The 18,821-nt window shown below is 43.0% G+C and overlaps 1 protein-coding gene across 4 annotated transcripts in view; it reads left to right on the plus strand.

The window, feature by feature from the left end:
- EPB41L5 (erythrocyte membrane protein band 4.1 like 5) overlaps positions 1–18,821 on the plus strand; it is a 327,612-nt gene that overhangs the window by 138,297 nt on the left and 170,494 nt on the right. For all 4 annotated transcript variants that reach the window (XM_029605154.1, XM_029605157.1, XM_029605155.1 and 1 more), the window contains 2 exons: positions 5,936–5,988; positions 9,385–9,505. In XM_029605154.1, coding sequence (XP_029461014.1) covers positions 5,936–5,988; positions 9,385–9,505 — 174 coding nt within the window. The remainder of the gene's footprint in view (positions 1–5,935; positions 5,989–9,384; positions 9,506–18,821) is intronic.

The raw sequence follows: 18,821 nt of genomic DNA on the forward strand, positions 1-18,821 counted from the left end.
GATTAGGAACATGGCTCCCTCGAAGTCTGTCTCCTAGTTTTAAAAGCATTGGGAATGGCTTCATTTGAGCTCCTCAAGAGGGCCTCCATGAAAGATCAGAGCTTTTTATGGTGATTCGTTTGAGCCTTGTGTTAGAGCTCCAGGCCTTAAGTTGCAGAGATCCATTTTGACAGATTTCTTCTGAGGGTGTTTCCATTTGTACGGTCCCTTTCTTGCTGAAGATTTTTTCAGCGTTTCATGTGCAGCAACTGAATTACAGGTATTCAGAAGCTCTGATTCGGAAAATGGGTAAGAGAAGCTTCATGTGTAGGATGCTGTTATGGTATTTTGAAGATGACCAATGATTTTAGTTTGGATCATTTGTTCTGTATAATGGACATAAGGGAAAAATCAGATAACCTATTGTGCAGTCGTAGCCTTTGAGGCCAACGAAGCGATAGCATCTGCCTATGTTTGCAAAGGTTGGAGGGCTCAGAGTTCATTCTGTTGAACTCGTGTTGTCATGGGCCGTGTCAGTTTGACATTGCAAGAGATTTATAGGGCCAATACATGGTGCTCTTTGTATTCTTTACTAGATACTGTCTGGATGTACAGGCTTGGGATGCTGCTACTTTTGGGGCAAGTGTGTTTGAGAGCAGGATTGCAGGTTCCCTCCAAGCTTAGGAGTGTCTTGGGTACATGTGTTTGAATTGGTCTGGTAAGGAAGATAAGGTAAAATTTCTAATTTTTAAAATTGCTAAGTTTCTCCTAGGACCAGCAGGATAGTAGTCCTCACACATGGGTGACATCAGATGGAGCTCGGCATGGAAAACTTATGTTCGTTTCTGTAACTTTGACTGTGCACACTGAGCATGCCCTAAACCACATGTCCACATGGGGTCCTTCAAGTCTTTCCCCCCCCCCCCCCCCCCCCCCCCCCCCCCCCCGAGGGTTCATTTCGCGGTTAAGTGAACTCTTTGCTTTTCTTCAGGAAATAGCCTTGGAAAACTTTTTCACTGATTTTATTTTTCAGGTTTTGCGCATTTTATCGATGCTGGGTCCCTCTCTGTTCCCTTAGTCTCTCCAGTCAGGTTTTTCAACAGTTTGGTAAGTTTTATTTTTGCTTCCATTCCCCCTGTGGCCTCTGTACTCGCTGGTGTCAGTCGCCCGCCATCAGTCTTTTGGGTTTTCCCTTCTTTTTGTACGTCATGGCCACGTTTAGTTTCCATTGATGCCTCCAGTGTCAGAGGACCATGTCCATCACGGACCCCCACGAGGTGTGTCCTCTGCCTGGGGGCATTGCACAATGTCTAGGGTTGCTGCTTGTGCACCCAGATGACCCTAAGGGACATCGTGCTCGACTCAATAAGATGGAGAAACTCTCTGGGTCGAGGAAGTCCAGCCATAGACATCTGCATTGTTGGCAGCTGCATCGATGGACACCGAGCCTTTGACATCAGCAGGGCTGTCAGTTCCGTCAATGCTGCTGGCGGACAGGAGCACCAGGGACTGGCCCCATCAATCTCTTCCAGGTTGAAGATGTCAGGTTCATTGTCATCGACCTTGGCACTGGGGAAAGACTGGGCCGAGCACCAAGGGAAGCCAAGGAAGCATCGGCATGGGTCTCCTTTGCCGGTACCGGGCTTGGGAACATGCCGGCTCATGCTGTGATGCCCTCAAAGTGACCCCATGGTGTGGAGTACCCATCCTCCATCGATGCAGGGGGTCCACAACAGTCTCCACCAGTTCTGGTGCCAGTCGCCAATCCACCTCAGGGATCCAAGGAAGATATGGCCACCCATCCTGCCTCCCAGTCGGTTTTGGCATCAGCAACTTTAAAGGAGGAGTTGGAGTGCAGAGTCTAGCTGGCAGTGGAGCAGGTGTTGCAGGGCATTAAGCCAGCAGCACCGATGTGCCGATGCATACGCTTTCCTGCTGGAACCGCTGCTGGAATGGCTCAAAGTGCTCATCAGCGTGCAACTAACCCGGGAGGCCATCGATGCCTGGTGGGGCACAGATGCGTCCCTCAACTGATATGGTGCTCATTGCCTGTTTTTCTGAGGAGGAAGCTCCATCGAGGCTGGCAGGGATGCCAAGGCCTGCAGCCCCAGTCCAGCTTTCCCGGGGCCAGCACCGGTGCCCATACCTCTGGACGAAGGCCGAGCACCTAGGGCTCCATTCTGTATGGATTACAGTGAGGATGAGGCCCCATATGACCTCTGGGAGAATAACACTGCAGAATCCTCCTCTGAGGACTTGGAGGGTCTCTCTTCAGATCCATCTCCACCAGAGGACTTGACTTTCACAGGTTTTGTTTGATAACGGAGGAGGATGTCAGACACAAGATGCTGGAAATCCTCCAGTTCATGGAGGCTCCTAAAGAGATTGTGGCGGTCCCAGTGCATGAGATCTTTTAAGTTGCTGTTGAAGAACTGGGAACACCCCCTCATGGTAACTCCTGTAAACAGGCGGATGGGGTTTACTTCGTCCAACAGGCTACCAGATTTGAGAAGTGTCAGCTGTTGCACCAATCAGTAGTGGTCTAATCTGCTCTCAAGAGGGCCGTGTATTCTCTGACCCATGCCTCTGTACCCCTGGGGAAGGATCACAGAGCGATGGATGATCTTGGGAGGAAAGTATTCCAGGGGGCCATGCTCATTGTCCACATTACTTCTTACCATCTCTACATGAGCCAATACTCGCGCAACTTCTGGAAGCAGCTATAGGAGGTGTCCAAGATGCTACCTCAACAGCAGCAAGGCACCTTATCGCTGGTGCATCAGGGCCTGGAGTGTGGAAAACATAAGGTTCATTCAACCTACATTGTTTTTGAGACGGCATCCAGAATCTCTGCAGTGGGTATCTGTGCCCGCAGAATGGCATGGCTGCAGGCCTCTGATCTTCAACCGGAGGTATAGCAAAGACTCGCTGACTTGCCTTGTACAGGAGATTCTCTTCAGAGATAAGGTGAAGGATGCAGTGGCCCACTTGCAGGATCATGAGACCCTCCAGCAACTCTCTGCCAACATTCAGACCTGCCCTCCTCAGCCTTCAAAGCAGGGTCAGAGGAAGTCTTTCTACTGCCAGAGAAAGTACTATCCTCCAGTCCCTCACTGCCGTTCGCAGAGGATGAGCTGTCGGTGCCCAGCCAAATCCTGGGACAGGGTTTTGACTGAATCGTAGGAAGCGTGAGCCAGTCACCTGTACCTGAGATGCTGGACCAAGGCGAATGAGCACTGAACAATTTGGATTGCAAGAGAGCTTTAGCCTTCTATCTGGAGCAGACAGAAGCCCATAGACAGTCCATCCAACTCTTCATTTCTTTTGACAGGACAGACTATCTAATTGGCTAGTAGACTGCATCTTGGGGGTCATGTCAAGACTCATTCTGTCAGAGCCATGGCAACTTCGGTGGCCCACTTGTGAGCAGTTCCTGTGGAGGAGATCTGCAAAGTTGCGATGTGGAGTTCTCTCCACACATTTGCATTTCATTACTGTCTGGATATTGATGGCCAATGTGACAGGTTCGTCCAGTCTGTTTTCGGAATCTTTGAGGTGTAGAACCCAACTCGCCCAGCCTAGGGCCCACTGTGATTGTTGTGCCCGTTGGCACTTGGTTGGTGCTTGTCGGTCCTCTTCTGTGTTGGGGAGGAGCCTGTAGCTAGGGACTCACCCATGTGTGAGGGAGGACTACAATCCTGCTTGTCCTAGGAGAAAGAGTTGCTTATCTGTAACAGGTGACCTCCTAGGACAGCAGGATGTTAGTTTTTCACGAAACCCATCCGCCACCCTGTGGAGCTGGGTTACTCCTGTTTATTTTAATCAAAATTCCATGTTACGAGACTGTAGAGGGACTATGCATGGACGCGTTGTTTAGGGCATACTAATTGTGCACGGTCAAAGTTCCAGAAAGTTTGACACAGGTTTTCCATGCTGGGCTCCATCTGATGTCACCAATGTGTGAGGACTAACATCCTGCTGACCTAGGAGAACACCTGTTGCAGATAAACAACTCTGCTTTTTTTCATCAAATGCTACTAGACCAGTTCAGAATCCATCCATCTATTTTTCCTTAGTACTGTGAGTTTTGATGCCTCTTTCAGTGGGGAGGTTTGTTAGTTGGAAAGGTTCGCTGTGTGTGGTGGGAAGCGGTTGCTTTGGAAAGTTAACACTGAAAGCCTGTAGGTGACATAGTTCCTTATAAGGCTGCTTCCAGCGAAGCTTTTGGTCTGTCTCTATCTGCTATTAGGGGAGAAAACCCCCATGAGTGTGGACTGGTCTGGTAGGACTCCAGGAAAGAGAATTATCAGGTAAGAAACCTCATTTTACTTTAGCACAAATTTTAAAATCTATGTACGGTTGTGTTAGTCAAGCCTTCAACTTTAGGTACTGCCTTAACAATTTCCATTAACGTTTGAAGCGTGTGTGTGTGTTAACCATGCCTGCAATGCATATGGGCACATATCTTTTCATAGAATGCTTTGGAATTACAGAAAATTGAGACAATGGTCGTCAGCATGTTTGTAGAGTCATTTGTTGTCTTGTGATGTATTACTAAAGTGCCTACAACCCACTTATATCATGTGGGTGACTTCTAAACTGTCTGCATTGGAACAAATGTGTACTTTTTACCTGTAGGCTTTGCATGAGTTTTTAAAGGTAAAGTATCAGCTAGCTTTCACTATACGAAGAATTTTTGCTTGAAAGTGCGTGTGTAAAGATTGGAAAACGCTATGTTCATGCATGGTTTTTCTTCCCACTCCTCTCAACCTAAGGGTGCCCCCAGAATGTACATGGTATTTACTTTAAAAGTATGTATATCCTGCCGATTCAAAAAGCTTGTTCTCAGCAGGACACCACGCACAAATCATACAGCAGGTATATCACCACACAACTCTAAGAAATTCTCTTGGCATAGGCTTTTTCAAACAAGACCACTTTTACTTTCTTTCTAAGAGTAAGATTACATTCTAATGACGAACGCAACACTACTAGTTTCCCTCACATTGGGGCCGATGCAGTATTTTAGTGCAGAAAGCGGGTGCTGAACAGTCAGTGCCGCTTTCTTAATGCACCCCCACCCTCCCGGGGGCACCATGGAATATTTAAATGAGGGGTCATGTTAGCAAGGAGAGCCCCAAGTGTCTGCCCTCTGGTTAGGAAAACAAATGCAGAGTTTATCTGCGTCGGTTTACCTAAACGCCGCAGAGCCAGGGGTTCAGGAAACGGACTCTTCTCAATTGAGCATTCATTTCCTGCACCTGACTTCTGGCACTTTTTTAACTTTTTTTTTTTTTTTAAATTCACTTTAGTTTTTCCTCCTACTTAATATCGTAAAGATATTAAGTAGGAGGCAGTACAGAAAAGCAGGGTTTTTTCTGCTTTTCTGTACTGGTTTAAGGAGAGCTCAGCTATTAACACCTGTTAATTTCTAATCGCTAAATGTGCGTCCTAGATGCACTTTTTTTTTTTTTTTGCATCGGGATGCAAGTGATGAGCACTATTAGATTCAATCCCTGTTGGACGCTTTGTAGAGGTGCTAATCCCATTACTGCATAAGGGGATTAATTAGCACCTATACAACACGTGTCCAACTGCAGGTTATACAGTGCGCTTAACTGAGCGTACTGTATTGCATTAGCCCCATTAAGAGAGGGCAGATTTTAGACAGCAAATTTATACAGTTAAAATTCTTCATACCATGTAAATCGGCCTCTTTAGTGTTAATTACCAGGGGTGCTGGAGATCTGCACCCATGTTTTTTTGTTGTTTTTCCCCCAGAGTTGTCTGCAGTTTTCCAAGAGTGTATCTCTCCCAGACTTTGGCGGCTAAGCTGGGAAGGGGTTGATAGGGGAGAAAGTGGAGGTTAAAAGGCACCTTGGCAGCCTGGTATAAGGATGTGCCTTAAGTCTGTAGTCTGCCCCATTGAGATGTTTAATGTTTGTTCTCCTGCTAGGCTTGAATGTCCTTTCGATACGGCAATCCAGTTGGCTGCTTACTCTCTACAAGGTAAGTGAACTACTTATTTTGCTTTTCCTCCCTAAACCAGTAATAGTTTTGAAGAAATGAAATGTCTCTGTAAAGGATGGAAATGAAAGGTGGGGTTAGCAAAGCAGTGAAGGATTGGGTTTTTTTTATAATTCATTAATGTGATATTCTTATTTAACTGATTTAAAAATCTATCAAAGTTGTAATGCTGTCTGAGGTCATAAGAACATAAAATGTCATACTAGGTCAGAACACAGGTCCATCAAGCCCAGCATCCTGTCTTCAACAGTGAACAATCAGTCACTGAATGCACAGCAATGAAGAATAACACCATAAACTCTCCAGAGGGGCTTATTGGGGACAGTAGTGCACTAGTCCCATGCACTGGGACATGAAGGCCTTTCATCATGGAGATAGTTCTCTGGAAGCTCATTTTTCTGAGTGGTTGGATAGTGCTCCGTTTAGTGCTAGTGTAACTTTTCAAGATACCCTATCTGAGAGTGAGATTTAACTAAGCAATGATGGAATAAAATAGAACTGTAAGTTGGGAAAAGGTCTTCAGTAACTAGTGACAATATCATCATAGGAATTGTCACTGCTTTTCTGTTACAGTGGATGATCATTCCGTGCAGCCATCATGAAAATATTCAGTTCCTCATATTTGCTAAAATAGATTTTAGAAGCAGGGAGGATACCTTTAAAAACATGCTCATGCACGTATAAGAATGCATGCACTTAGGCTCATGTATTTTATATTGTACATGCCAATGTGTTCACACTATATAAAATGCTTAAATCTACCCAACATCATGCTAAGATACATGGCATGTATTTTCAACATAGATAAGTAGAGTTTTAAGACACATCCGGCTGTTTCTTAGCTGGATAAGTAACAGTTTTTGAGACTTAATCGGCTAAGTGGCAGTAAAGTCACCACTTGGAGAAATCAAAACTTTATCCAGATAAGTAGCACAAATCTTCTGTGTCAGTGTTTGTGCTCCTAATTTTAATCATTTACATGTGGAGATTTAATGTGCCTATTTTCCTTAGCTCTTGTTTGGCTTTTACATGTGTAAGTTTTCAAATGTGCTTGTGAAGGAAATTACCAGTTTTGCCAAATAGTCCACTACTTTGTCCAGTCTATCTGTAGGTTCTCACAGGACAAGCAGGATGGTAGTCCTCACATATGGGTGACATCATCAGGATGGAGCCCAATCACGGAAAACATTTTTGTCAAAGTTTCTAGAACTTTGGCACCTACTGGGCATGCCCAGCATAGCACCAACCCTGCATCCAGCAGGGGTCCCCCTTTAGTCTTCTTTTTTTCCACGCAGCAGTAGCCACGCGGGTTAAGGAGCTCTTCAGAGATTCCTGCCAGGAATTTTCCTCACGGAACTTTGTTAAAAAAAATTTCAAAAAAATCTACCCCTGTATAGATTTCTTTGCTCCACGGTCATACAGTAGTTTTTGCCCGTTTTCGGTCGATTCCTGTCTAGTTTTTCCCTCACGGCCTACTGGCCATCGACCGCACCGTGACTAAATTTTGTCGAAGCCATGGCGTCTGGTTTCTGTCCATCACTGACCCTCTCACGGTCTGCATGATGTGCTTGGGGTCCGGCCACGATGTCCTTACTTGCACCAAATGTGCCCAAATGACACCAAAGGGTTGCAAGGCTTGGCTCAATAAGATGGGTCTTCTCTTACGGCCGAAAACCCCGACTCCATCGATAGCTTCGTCTGAACCAGTGCCGTCCACGTCGCACCAGCACCGGGATTCCGCTACTATCCAACCGGCCTCGATGACTTCACGGGTGTCTGCCTCCTCTGGAAAAACACCGGAGTGAACATCGAGAAAAACAGACACCGCCATCGTAAAGCGCAGGCCATCGATACCGGTAAACCCTAGACATCGACGTCGCCTGAGCCTCTGATAAAGAAGCCCCATACAGAAAAGGCTTCGTCCTCTTCTGTCTCTGGATCACCAAGACATTCCCCACCTGGACAGGTGTCGGGATCCGCGATTCCACCTTCAGCGGTGGACCCTTCGGTTACACCAGTGCTGCCTCCCACTCTGGAACCAGGTATTCATGCCCCGGGTTTCCGTGAGGAATTGGATCGTATGATCCAAGAGGCCATCGGCAAAGTACCCCAGGGCTTCCAACTTCCATCGGTGCCGGTTCCTCCTCCAGTCACTGACCCGATACCCATGGCGCTTGCACCGCTATTGGTAAGAATGGACAAGTTAATCGGTGCCCTTCCGGTGGATCCGAAGGAACCAACTCCTTCCTCGCCAATTCCCTTGTCATCGGAGGAAGAAGAAGAAACAGATCTTCATTCTGCCATCAGGTGTACCGCCACAGACACAACCGTCGATGTCATCGATTCAATTGGTGCCTCTGTCGATACCTCCTTTGGTGCCAGTGATACCTCCATCGATGCCTTTGATTCATCCTTCGGGGCCATCGATGGCCAGGGCCTTCAGGAATAACTCAGTTACTTCTTTCTGAAGAACATTTTGGAACTGGTGATGACCCTTATACCTGTAACAGGTGTTCTCCCAGGACAGCAGGATGTTAGTCTTAACGAAATACTGATACTTCACGCATATCCAGCATAGCTCTCTGCTTCAGTGGCTGGGGAGAAGAAAAACAACCAATAAGGGCTGAATAACATAGTCTGGGTAAAACAAATAAGCATGGGTGTAGCTTGCTTATTGTGGCGGTTACTACCCCTAACTAATCAAGCTTGATATTTCACTTGGATGCAGCTCCTTCACTGCTCTCTACATTAATGGTGGGGGTGGAAGGGAAATAGAACCAAAGAGCTAAGAGAAACAGATAAGTATGAGAAAAAAGTGTGAAGCTTGCTGGGCAGACTGGATGGGCCGTTTGGTCGTCTTCTGCCGTCATTTCTATGTTTCTATGAAACCCGCCCGCCACCCTGCGGAATTGGGTTTGCTTACGTTTTGTTTTATTTTTCGCTCATACTTTTGCTACAAATGAGACTGATGGGAGGTCACTGCTGGATGCAGGGTTAGTGGCATGCTGGGCATGCTCAGTGTGCCAGTCAGTTCTAGAAACTTTGACGAAAGTGTTCCATGATAGGGCTCCATCGATGTCACCCACATGTGAGGACTAACATCCTGCTGTACTGTGAGAACACATGTTACAGGTAAGCAACTCTGCTTTCACAGTATATGGTTGTGGGACTGGCCATGTTTATGCTTGGTAAATAGGTCTGGTCAATTGTATTGCCTTTCAGAAAAGCATTCAACATTTTTAGTTTTGGTTTTTTTTTGTTTGGTTTTTTTTTTTTTTTTTTTGAAGAGGGCAGCCACCTGGAAGCAGGAATCTTAATGCATAAGTGTCCCCAAATTTCCTATGGGTATAACCTTGTGAATTTATTTTGCATTTTTAGCTGAACTTGGAGATCTTGATCTTGCCGAGCATACCTCTGACATTGTGTCAGAGTTCCGGTTTGTACCGAATCAGACTGAAGAGATGGAGCTGGCCATATCGGAGAAGTGGAAGGAGTTTAGGTATGGAAATGACCTGCTACCTTTATTAGCTTGCTGTGCTATGCAAAAGGCCTGCGTTCTGCAGTAGATTGTGAAGGAGTGTGTATGAAAAAGGGAATTGTGTATGTGAGGTGCTAGCCTGTGTGAAGGGATTGTGTGTGTGGAAGGGACACTTACAGTGAATTTCTAGGGAAATTCTGCTCAAAATATTTAAAATTCTGCAACTTAACTTTTTTCTGTAATAATTTAAAATGTAATTACTTAGACTGTCATGTAAATTGTTATTTTGACCAATATAAAATTTGCAGAATTTTCTGTTTTTGTGCACAGAATTTTAAATTATTTTGTGCAGAATTCCCCCAGGAGGACCCATTATTGTGTCCAGTCTGGCTCCTAACATTTTGAACGATTCTGTAAGATGTAGAATACCCCAGCTCCTTTAGTCTTAATTTTTCTTTATACAGCAACAGGTCATAGTGGAAGGCCCCTATCTTTCCATTTACATATTAGCAGACATCTGTTCACATCAACTTATGAGAGGAGGTTCCTCTGTTATCCATTCCTTCAAGATATATTGACGTGCCACCAAAGGAGCTACTCTTACATAAAGCAACTGTCCTCTTGACAGCTGAGGGAATAAGAATATCCCCCACTAGTGGTAGTCACTTGAAAGCAAAGCAGAAATAACTGCCTACCAAAAGTTGAGAATTTTAGGACACACAACAAGGTCCATGAACCCACATCCAACATACATTTGCGCAGTAATAGTTATTCACCAACCCCATTTTATATAGGAGAATTCTTTCAGTTTGACAATGATAAAGAATTTTGTCATTTCTTTATAACTGACGGCCATTGGGATCTTGAGTAGGTCTCCAAAAAGTGCACCAAGTTTTTTTGAGAGTAAAAGATACCCCAAATTCCTGCTGCCAATAGCTTACCAAACGCCCCACGCCCCCCCCCCCCCAAACCATTGACATCCAGATTGTGTTTACAAAATTTATACCAATTTGATATCAACTTTTCCCCCATTGCTATCTTTTCCATCTCTAGGGTCAAACATATTTCTGATCTAAGAGTTGTCAGTGAAATATCTAAAGAGAAGAAATAATGTCGCACCTGTAGAAAACCATAAAACTGCTTAACATATAGGGAATAGCTGCTGGAAATTCATGAGACAGCACTTTTCCTCATCTAGCATTTGAAAAACACTATGTAACCCCCAAGCTGTCCAGTCCTTGAAAACTTTTAACATCAAGTCCTGGTTTAAAGCCTAAATTAATCTGAATACATAGTAATATGGAAACCTTTTTGGCATGAGACCAGTTTTTTATGCAGAAATCTCCAGGCAGCTAACACAGGCCTCAACACCATCCCCCACAGCTCCCTAGCAAGCCGATATAGTAAAGTTCGCGGGAGAGCGGGCGAGCAGGCCACTCTCCTGTGCACGCGATTCACTAAAACAAATTATTCAAATTAGGGCCCGCGGTAAAAAGAGGTGCTAGGGACACTAGCGCGTCCCTAGTGCCTCTTTTTTTGACAGGAGAGGCGGCTGTCAGCAGTTTGACTGACGCTCATTTTTGCCAGCGTCGGTTCTCAAACCCACGGTTCTCAAAGCCACGGTTTCGGAAACTGGACACCGGCAAAATTGAGCATCCGGTTTTCAAGCCGCGGGCCGATTTTACATTTTTTTTTAATTTAATTTTTAACTTTTGAATCCTCCGACTTAATATCGCCATGAAAGGACCCTTGATCGCTATGATATTAAGTCGGAGGCTGTACAGAAAAGCAGTTTTTACTGCTTTTCTGTGCACTTTCCCGGTGCCAGCAGAAATTAACGCCTACCTTTGGGTAGGCGTTAATTTCTGAAAGTAAAATGTGCTGCTTGGCTGCACATTTTACTTACTGAATCGCGCGGGAATAACTAATAGGACCATCAACATGCATTTGCATGTTGCGGGCGCTATTAGTTTCGGGGGGGGGGGGGGGGGGGTTGGATGTGCGTTTTTGATGCGCTATTACCCCTTACCGAATAAGGGTTAAAGTTAGTAGAGATGTGAATCGGAACCAGAATCGGTTCGGATTTCAGTTCAGATTCACATCTCTATAGATGTGAATCGGAACCAGAATCGGTTCGGATTTCAGTTCCGATTCACATCTCTCTAAAAGCTAGCGCTTCAAAAATGTGTGTCCAAACGCGGGTTAACAGTGTGCTCCGCCGGAGCGCACTGTACTGTAGAATCGGCCTGTAGGTAAAGAGGCAACTGATAAGTGCGTAAGTCCCAGAGAAGAATAGGGGAAAGTCAACTGACTTGCATTGTATTTATATTTGCCCACCATATACTCCCCAAGGAACCACAACTGGCATGCTAAATTGTAAAAAGGAAAATTTGGGGCATCAATACCTCCCCATTTCTCTGCTTCTCATCAATCTGTCACATCCAATTTTTAGTTGCTAACCATGCCACAAAAAACATGTAAACATAGATTTCAAGTAAGCCAAATTAGGTAATGACAACCAACATCTAAAGATATAACAGTTTGTAATAAATCATTTTGATCAGGACATTTCTTCCAGTCGACACCGGTAAATGGTTTCAATTCTGCAACTGATGTGCAAACCTATCTAAGAAGTCTCAAGCTCGTATAACTGTGACAAGTCATGAGGAATCCAGACTCCCAGATATTTTATATTATATGTATTCCATTTGAAAGGGAAATGTCCCTGCCTCCTATCCACCAGTTCTGAATTTAGAGGCAAGGCCTCAGACTTGTCAAAGTTAATAGTGAGTTTGAAAGTCTGGAAGGCAGAGATCAACTGCTTAATAGACCCCATAGCCTGACTGGCATTGTTTAAAAAAAAAAAATAATAATAATAAATAAAACAAAAAAAACCACCCAAACAAAAATAAAAACAGGATGTCATCTGCAAAAAAGGCATATCTTCAGTTCTTGCCTGCCCACTGTTATCCCTTTTAACATCCATTGACTGTCTAATACCAATGGTTCCAGTGTGAGCACAAATAAGATTGGGGGTGGGGGCATTCTTGTCCCTTCTGCCAACGCGAACTTGCTAGACAAAACACCATTTGCTAATGTCCATGCTTTAGGGTTGGTATAAAGCAACTTTATCCAATCTAAGGAAGGACCCTTGATCCCATAATGTCAATACCCGAAACATGTATTGCCAATTAACCTTATCAGATGCCTTTTCAGCCATTTCCCTCTTCCCCTCTTCAGCCATTTCCCTCTTCCCCATTATTAACACATTATTAACCCTGTATCTGCCAGGTATAAATCTAGTCTGATCTGGGCCCACCAAATTGGAAACCACCCCCACCCTTGTCCCCAATATGAAAGCCAACAATTTAGTATCTACATTCAACAATGAGATTGGGCGATATGAGGCTGGATTTCCCATATCTCTTCCCTTCTTTGGCAAGACTATTATAATAGCCTGGTTCATGAGAGGTGAGGCAAACCCATGCCGAAGGGCATAATTATACATGTTCTGTAGTGGTATGAGTACTTGGAATTTAATAATTTTATAAAATTCTGTACTGAAGCTATCACTTTCAGGTGCCTTATCTCCTTTAAGACTAGTGATGGCTCTAAATATTTCTGGTTCAGAGCTTGGCCTACTTAACCTTGCCAACTGATCTGTAGAAACAGCGGGTAGGTGAAGATTCCGAAAAAAAAAACCTATCCCCCTCATTTTGATCTGAAATGCCAGCGCTATACAGTTTCTGATAGTATGTCTTAAAGACCTCCAAACTTTGCTGTCAGTGAGTGTAATCCCAGAGTTATTGCGAATGCTTGTAATGTTTTTTTGACGAGTGCCTTTTATCAAATGTGCCATCTTCCCAGCTTTGTTGCCATGTTTGTAAAATTGGAACTTGAAAAGATTTATGGAGCAACTAGCCTTAAGATGCAAAAGATGGTTTAAAGAGGATTTAGTGGCCTCCAAAGCCTTCCTTTGATCTGCAGACATCAAAGAAATGTGATTTTTTTTTTTTTGCTCTGACTGCTTTATTAAATTTCAAGATCTCCCCATCTTTTTTTTTTTGCCACACATGCTATTATTTCCCCCCTCATAAGTTTTCCCCGCTTAGAACATAAGAACATAACATGCCATACTGGGTCAGACCAAGGGTCTATCAAGCCCAGCATCCTGTTTCCAACAGTGGCCAATCCAGGCCATAAGAACCTGGCAAGTATCAAAAAACAGTCTATCCCATGCTACTGATACTAGTAATAGCAGTGGCTATTTTCTAAGTCAATTTAATAGCAGGTAATGGACTTCTCCTCCAAGAACTTATCCAGACCTTTTTTAAACCCAGCTACACTAACTGCACTAACCACATCCTCTGGCAACAAATTCCAGAGTTTAATTGTGCGTTGAGTAAAAAAGAACATTCTCCGATTAGTTTTAAATGTGCTACATGCTAACTTCATAGAGTGCCCTCTAGTCTTTCTATTATCTGAAAGAGTAAATAACTGATTCACATTTACCCGTTCTAGACCTCTCATGATTTTAAACACCTCTTTCATATCCCCCCTCAGCCATCTCTTCTCCAAGCTGAAAAGTCCTAACCTCTTTAGTCTTTCCTCAGAGGGGAGCTGTTCCATTCCCCTTATCATTTTGGTAGCCCTTCTCTGTACCTTCTCCATTGCAATTATATCTTTTGAGATGCGGCGAGCAGAATTGTACACAATATTCAAGGTGCGGTCTCACCATGGAGCAATAGAGGCATTATGACATTTTCCGTTTTATTCACCATTCCCTTTCTAATAATCCCCAACATTCTGTTTGCTATTTTGACTGGCGCAGCACACTGAACCGATGATTTCAATGTGTTATCCTCTGACGCCTAGATCTTTCTTGGGTTATAGCACCTAATATGGAACCTAATATTGTGTAACTGTAGCATGAGTTATTTTTCCCTATATGCATCACCTTGCACTTATCCACATTAAATTTCATCAGCCATTTGGATGCCCAATTTTCCAGTCTCACAAGGTCTTCCTGCAATTTATCACAATCTGCTTGTGATTTAACTACTCTGAACAATTTTGTATCATCTGCAAATTTGATTCTCACTCGTCGTATTTCTTTCCAGATCATTTATAAATATATTGAAAAGTAAGGGTCCCAATACAGATCCCTGAGGCACTCCACTGCCTACTCCCTTCCACTGAGAAAATTGTCCATTTAATCCTACTCTCTGTTTCCTGTCTTTTAGCCAGTTTACAATCCACGAAAGGACCTCGCCACCTATCCCATGACTTTTTACTTTTCCTAGAAGCCTCTCATGAGGAACTTTGTCAAACGCTTTCTGAAAATCCAAGTATACTCCCTCACAGGCTTTCTGCTTCGGATATATTTTAAAAAGTTTTTACTGTGAGTTTTTGCCTCTATGGCCAACTTCTTTTCAAATTCTCTTAGCCTGTCTTATCAATGTCTTACATTTAACTTGCCAACGTTTATGCATTATCCTATTTTCTTCTGTTGGATCCTTCTTCCAATTTTTGAATGAAGATCTTTTGGCTAAAATAGCTTCTTTCACCTTCCCTTTTAACCATGCTGGTAATCGTTTTGCCTTTCCACCTTAATGTGTGGAATACATCTGGACTGTGCTTCTAGAATGGTATTTTTTAACAATGACCATGCCTCTTGCACATTTTTTACTTTTGTAACTGCTCCTTTCATTTTTTTTTCTAACAATTTTTCTCTTTATCAAAGTTTCCCTTTTGAAAGTTTTGCACGAGAGCCATGGATTTGCATACTATTGCATACTATGTCACCCTTCTCTGTACCTTCTCCATTGCAACTATATCTTTTTTGAGATGCGGCGACCAGAACTGTACACAGTATTCAAGGTGCGGTCTCACCATGGAGCGATACAGAGGCATTATGACATTTTCCGTTTTATTCACCATTCCCTTTCTAATTCCAATATTAGTTTGCTTTTTTGACTGCTGCACAGAGGATTGTGGGGGATCACTTCTGAGGTGTCATTAAAGTGAAAATAGTCCTTTCATTTGGCTCATAATAGATCACAAAATTCACTATCCTTCATTAAGCCTGGATGCATACATCACAGAACGTTCATATTTCTCTTTTGTTCCAGATTTAAAAGCAGACTTGCTGGGGCATGATCCAAAATAATGGCTGTTTCAATAACACAACCCTTACCTTTGGAAACAGTTTTTCAGTGATTAGAATATAATCTATTCTAGAATAACTTTTATGGGAGTTGGGGAAAAAAGTATAATCCTTCTTGCCAGGATGTAGTGTTCTCCAAATATCAAGCTTCCCCCAGCTCTTGTGCTAACAAGTTAATTCCCTTTATATTGTCCTGAGTTTTTATTTGTCTAGATGGCCTGCGATCTTCCTCATTGTTGGCCACCAAGTTGAAATCACCCCCAACACCAAATTGTGTTTAGATTACAGCAAAATGATAGCGACCAGTCAGGAAAAGAATTCAGAAGAATACTCATTAGGAGCATAGATATTACAAAAGTTGTATTTTACCCCCATATAGACTACCCAATACAAATAGAAAGCAACCCTCAGAGTCCTTTATACTTAGCCACAAATGGTACATCCTTATGCATGAGAGTGGCCACCCCACCTTGTCTACGAGAGTAAGAAGCATAGCAGACATGGCCCATCCAATCTCTTTTCTGTTTTAGATGTTCATCTGAAAGATGGGTTTCCTGCAGAAAAGCTACTTGTGCATTATCTCTCTTTTTAACAGTGTAAGCAGCTTAGTTCTTTCACTGAGGAGTGTATTCTGTCCACATTGAATGTGACCAGTTTAAAATTATCCCCCATTACTAGAAAGAGAAATTGGAACTTGGTATCCCATAGAGGGACTTGACACTCATCATATATATTGTTCTCCATGCTCCCCAGCTAAGGCACGGGGAACACAAATTATTAGGCAACCTAAATAATGAAAAAATACCCATCTTCTTCCCATAGCATCTCACTGGTGTTAACATTTTGTCGGAACCCAGCCCCCCTCTCTACATCCATTCTTACACACACAGTATCCATGCCCATAGTAGTTCATACAAAAAACTACTATCCCTCGCTCCAAGGGACTGCTACTTCTCAGCTTCACACATCTTCCTTCTTTCGTCAGCCGAGAAATGGACCCATGTGAGATCCCGCCCCTATATACAAATAACTTTATGTAATAAAGGTGAGACCCCTAATTATACTGAAATGACCCACATAGCAATGTAAAACAACTATTGTATAAAAAGAAACACCCAGCTGTGGGGAAACAGGTTAACTACCTACATCTTAATAGGCTATATAAGCCAGTACCCACAGAGTAAACAAAAACTTTAAACCCCGTCAGCATGCCACCACTTGTATTATTTCTTTATATCGTGTTGCAGCTAGGTTAATTTAATCCATTGTTCTTTCCATTTCCCATGAATGAGACATCTTTTGCAGCAGACAAGTGTCGTCTTTGAGCCTAGTAATTCTTTGAGCCCATGATGTACATGTATGGCTTCAATGACAATGGCTGAAGGATCTTTGCTAAAATCTCTAGAAGTGTGTTTCCTTTGCAGCACACTTCAGTGAGTCAACCACCCCAATAAATGTCTTATATCCAGCAACAGAAGCTATACAGTCTCCATCTTCATATCCCTGTTAGCATCTAATAATCTGTAAATAGCCATAACTGTGCATGATAATTGCACATGATATCAGACTGGTGACATGCCACAAGCAACCTAGCACTGCCAACTATGAAATTCCAAAACTTGGATGCATCTGATGCTGCAACCTATAAAAACAAAAGTCCTCTGAAAAATGTGTGCACAAGTTTGACAGTTATAACATGATGCAGCAGTATAGCCTGTACGAGCCATTAACAGAAAACACGGCAAGCCATCATGTGCCACTTATAAAATAAATGAAACAGACTCATGGTCATTCACATTGGCAGCTTTTGCAAAAAATTCTGTATCTGCTGTTTGCCAGAAAGGAGCATTGTACTTGCATGCTGTACTCTAAACTTGGTAGGCTAGAGAACTGCAAAACAAATCCCGCATTTTTGGAACTCTGAACAGGCAGGCGACAATGCCTTTCGTTGCATGCGACCCGGGTTGAAAATCGTTTAAGATTTTAGTTGCTTGATATTCTACTGTTCCTTTGGCTCAGAAAGCAGCAAAAAATTTGTTTAATCAGCCCAATTGAGTAATCTACCAACGACTGGTCTGGGCCTGTTATTCTCCTGCCCTTTCGGGGGCCCCACTCTGTGCACACTTTCACAAATAGGCCTTACCTCAGCATCCAGGCCTAAAATCCCTGGGAGCCATTTCTCAGAAAAAGATATCAGCTCCTGAACTTTCAGAGCTTGAGAGAGCCCAATTACTTTATTGTGCTTGTTGTGATTTTCTTGATCATCAACTTTCTCTATCAACTCAGTGTTTTTTTCTTTTTACAATGCTGATAAGCATGTCTCCATCTTAAGTTGCTTAATCTTCCTGCTCAGAGATACGTTCCACCTCTGTTAGCTGGCCCTCTTTTATTTTGTCAATTGAATCTTAGAGAGTCTGTCCTCTAAAGCTGCAGACCTGCTTCGGGATAAGGTTTGAATCATTTCTTTGGATGCTACCGCCACAATTTTTTCCACGTCAGCTTTAGGTGATTCAGACGCCATTTTTGCTTCTACAGCCAACCTGTTCTCCTGTGCAGACTGAATTGGTTTCGCACTCACTCCTCTTTTAAGGTAAAATAAAAATAAAATGGCCATCCAACTCTTACGAGAGAGAATGTTGGGTTGGTTCAGCAACAGAAGAAATGGGTGAGGCGCGTTTTAGGCAAGAGAACCCATGGAGCTCTCACTACACGTCCATTCAGTCGACCTCCATAACTGGAAGTCAACATGCAGTCTTAAATCAGAAAATTCTATGGCTTATATTTTGATCCTATTACAACAACAAAATAATCCCCACCCCTTCAACCTATATTTTTTTTATTATTGTGCTTCACCCTTTCACCAAAAATATTGAAAGTAGGGAGAGGATGGTGTCATACACCAACTGCAACTTGCTAATCCATAGCCTTGTATGCAGTATGCTTAAATGATTGTAATCATGAACCAACCTTCCTCCTACCTGTTTATTAAATTTTATAAAGAAAAAAAATTTGTATTGTTAAATTTTATATATATTAACCCTTCTAATTCAACTGATGATTAAAGACCGTCAGTGGTTAATTGATAGCGCTCCTTGTCTCAATTGTGATATTTTTTTCATTTTTAGATTGTACATGTATCACTTTACTTCAACCATACAATATTCTTCTATA

The sequence above is a fragment of the Rhinatrema bivittatum genome, chromosome 6 (genome assembly GCF_901001135.1).
Source record: "Rhinatrema bivittatum chromosome 6, aRhiBiv1.1, whole genome shotgun sequence".
NCBI lineage: Eukaryota > Metazoa > Chordata > Amphibia > Gymnophiona > Rhinatrematidae > Rhinatrema > Rhinatrema bivittatum.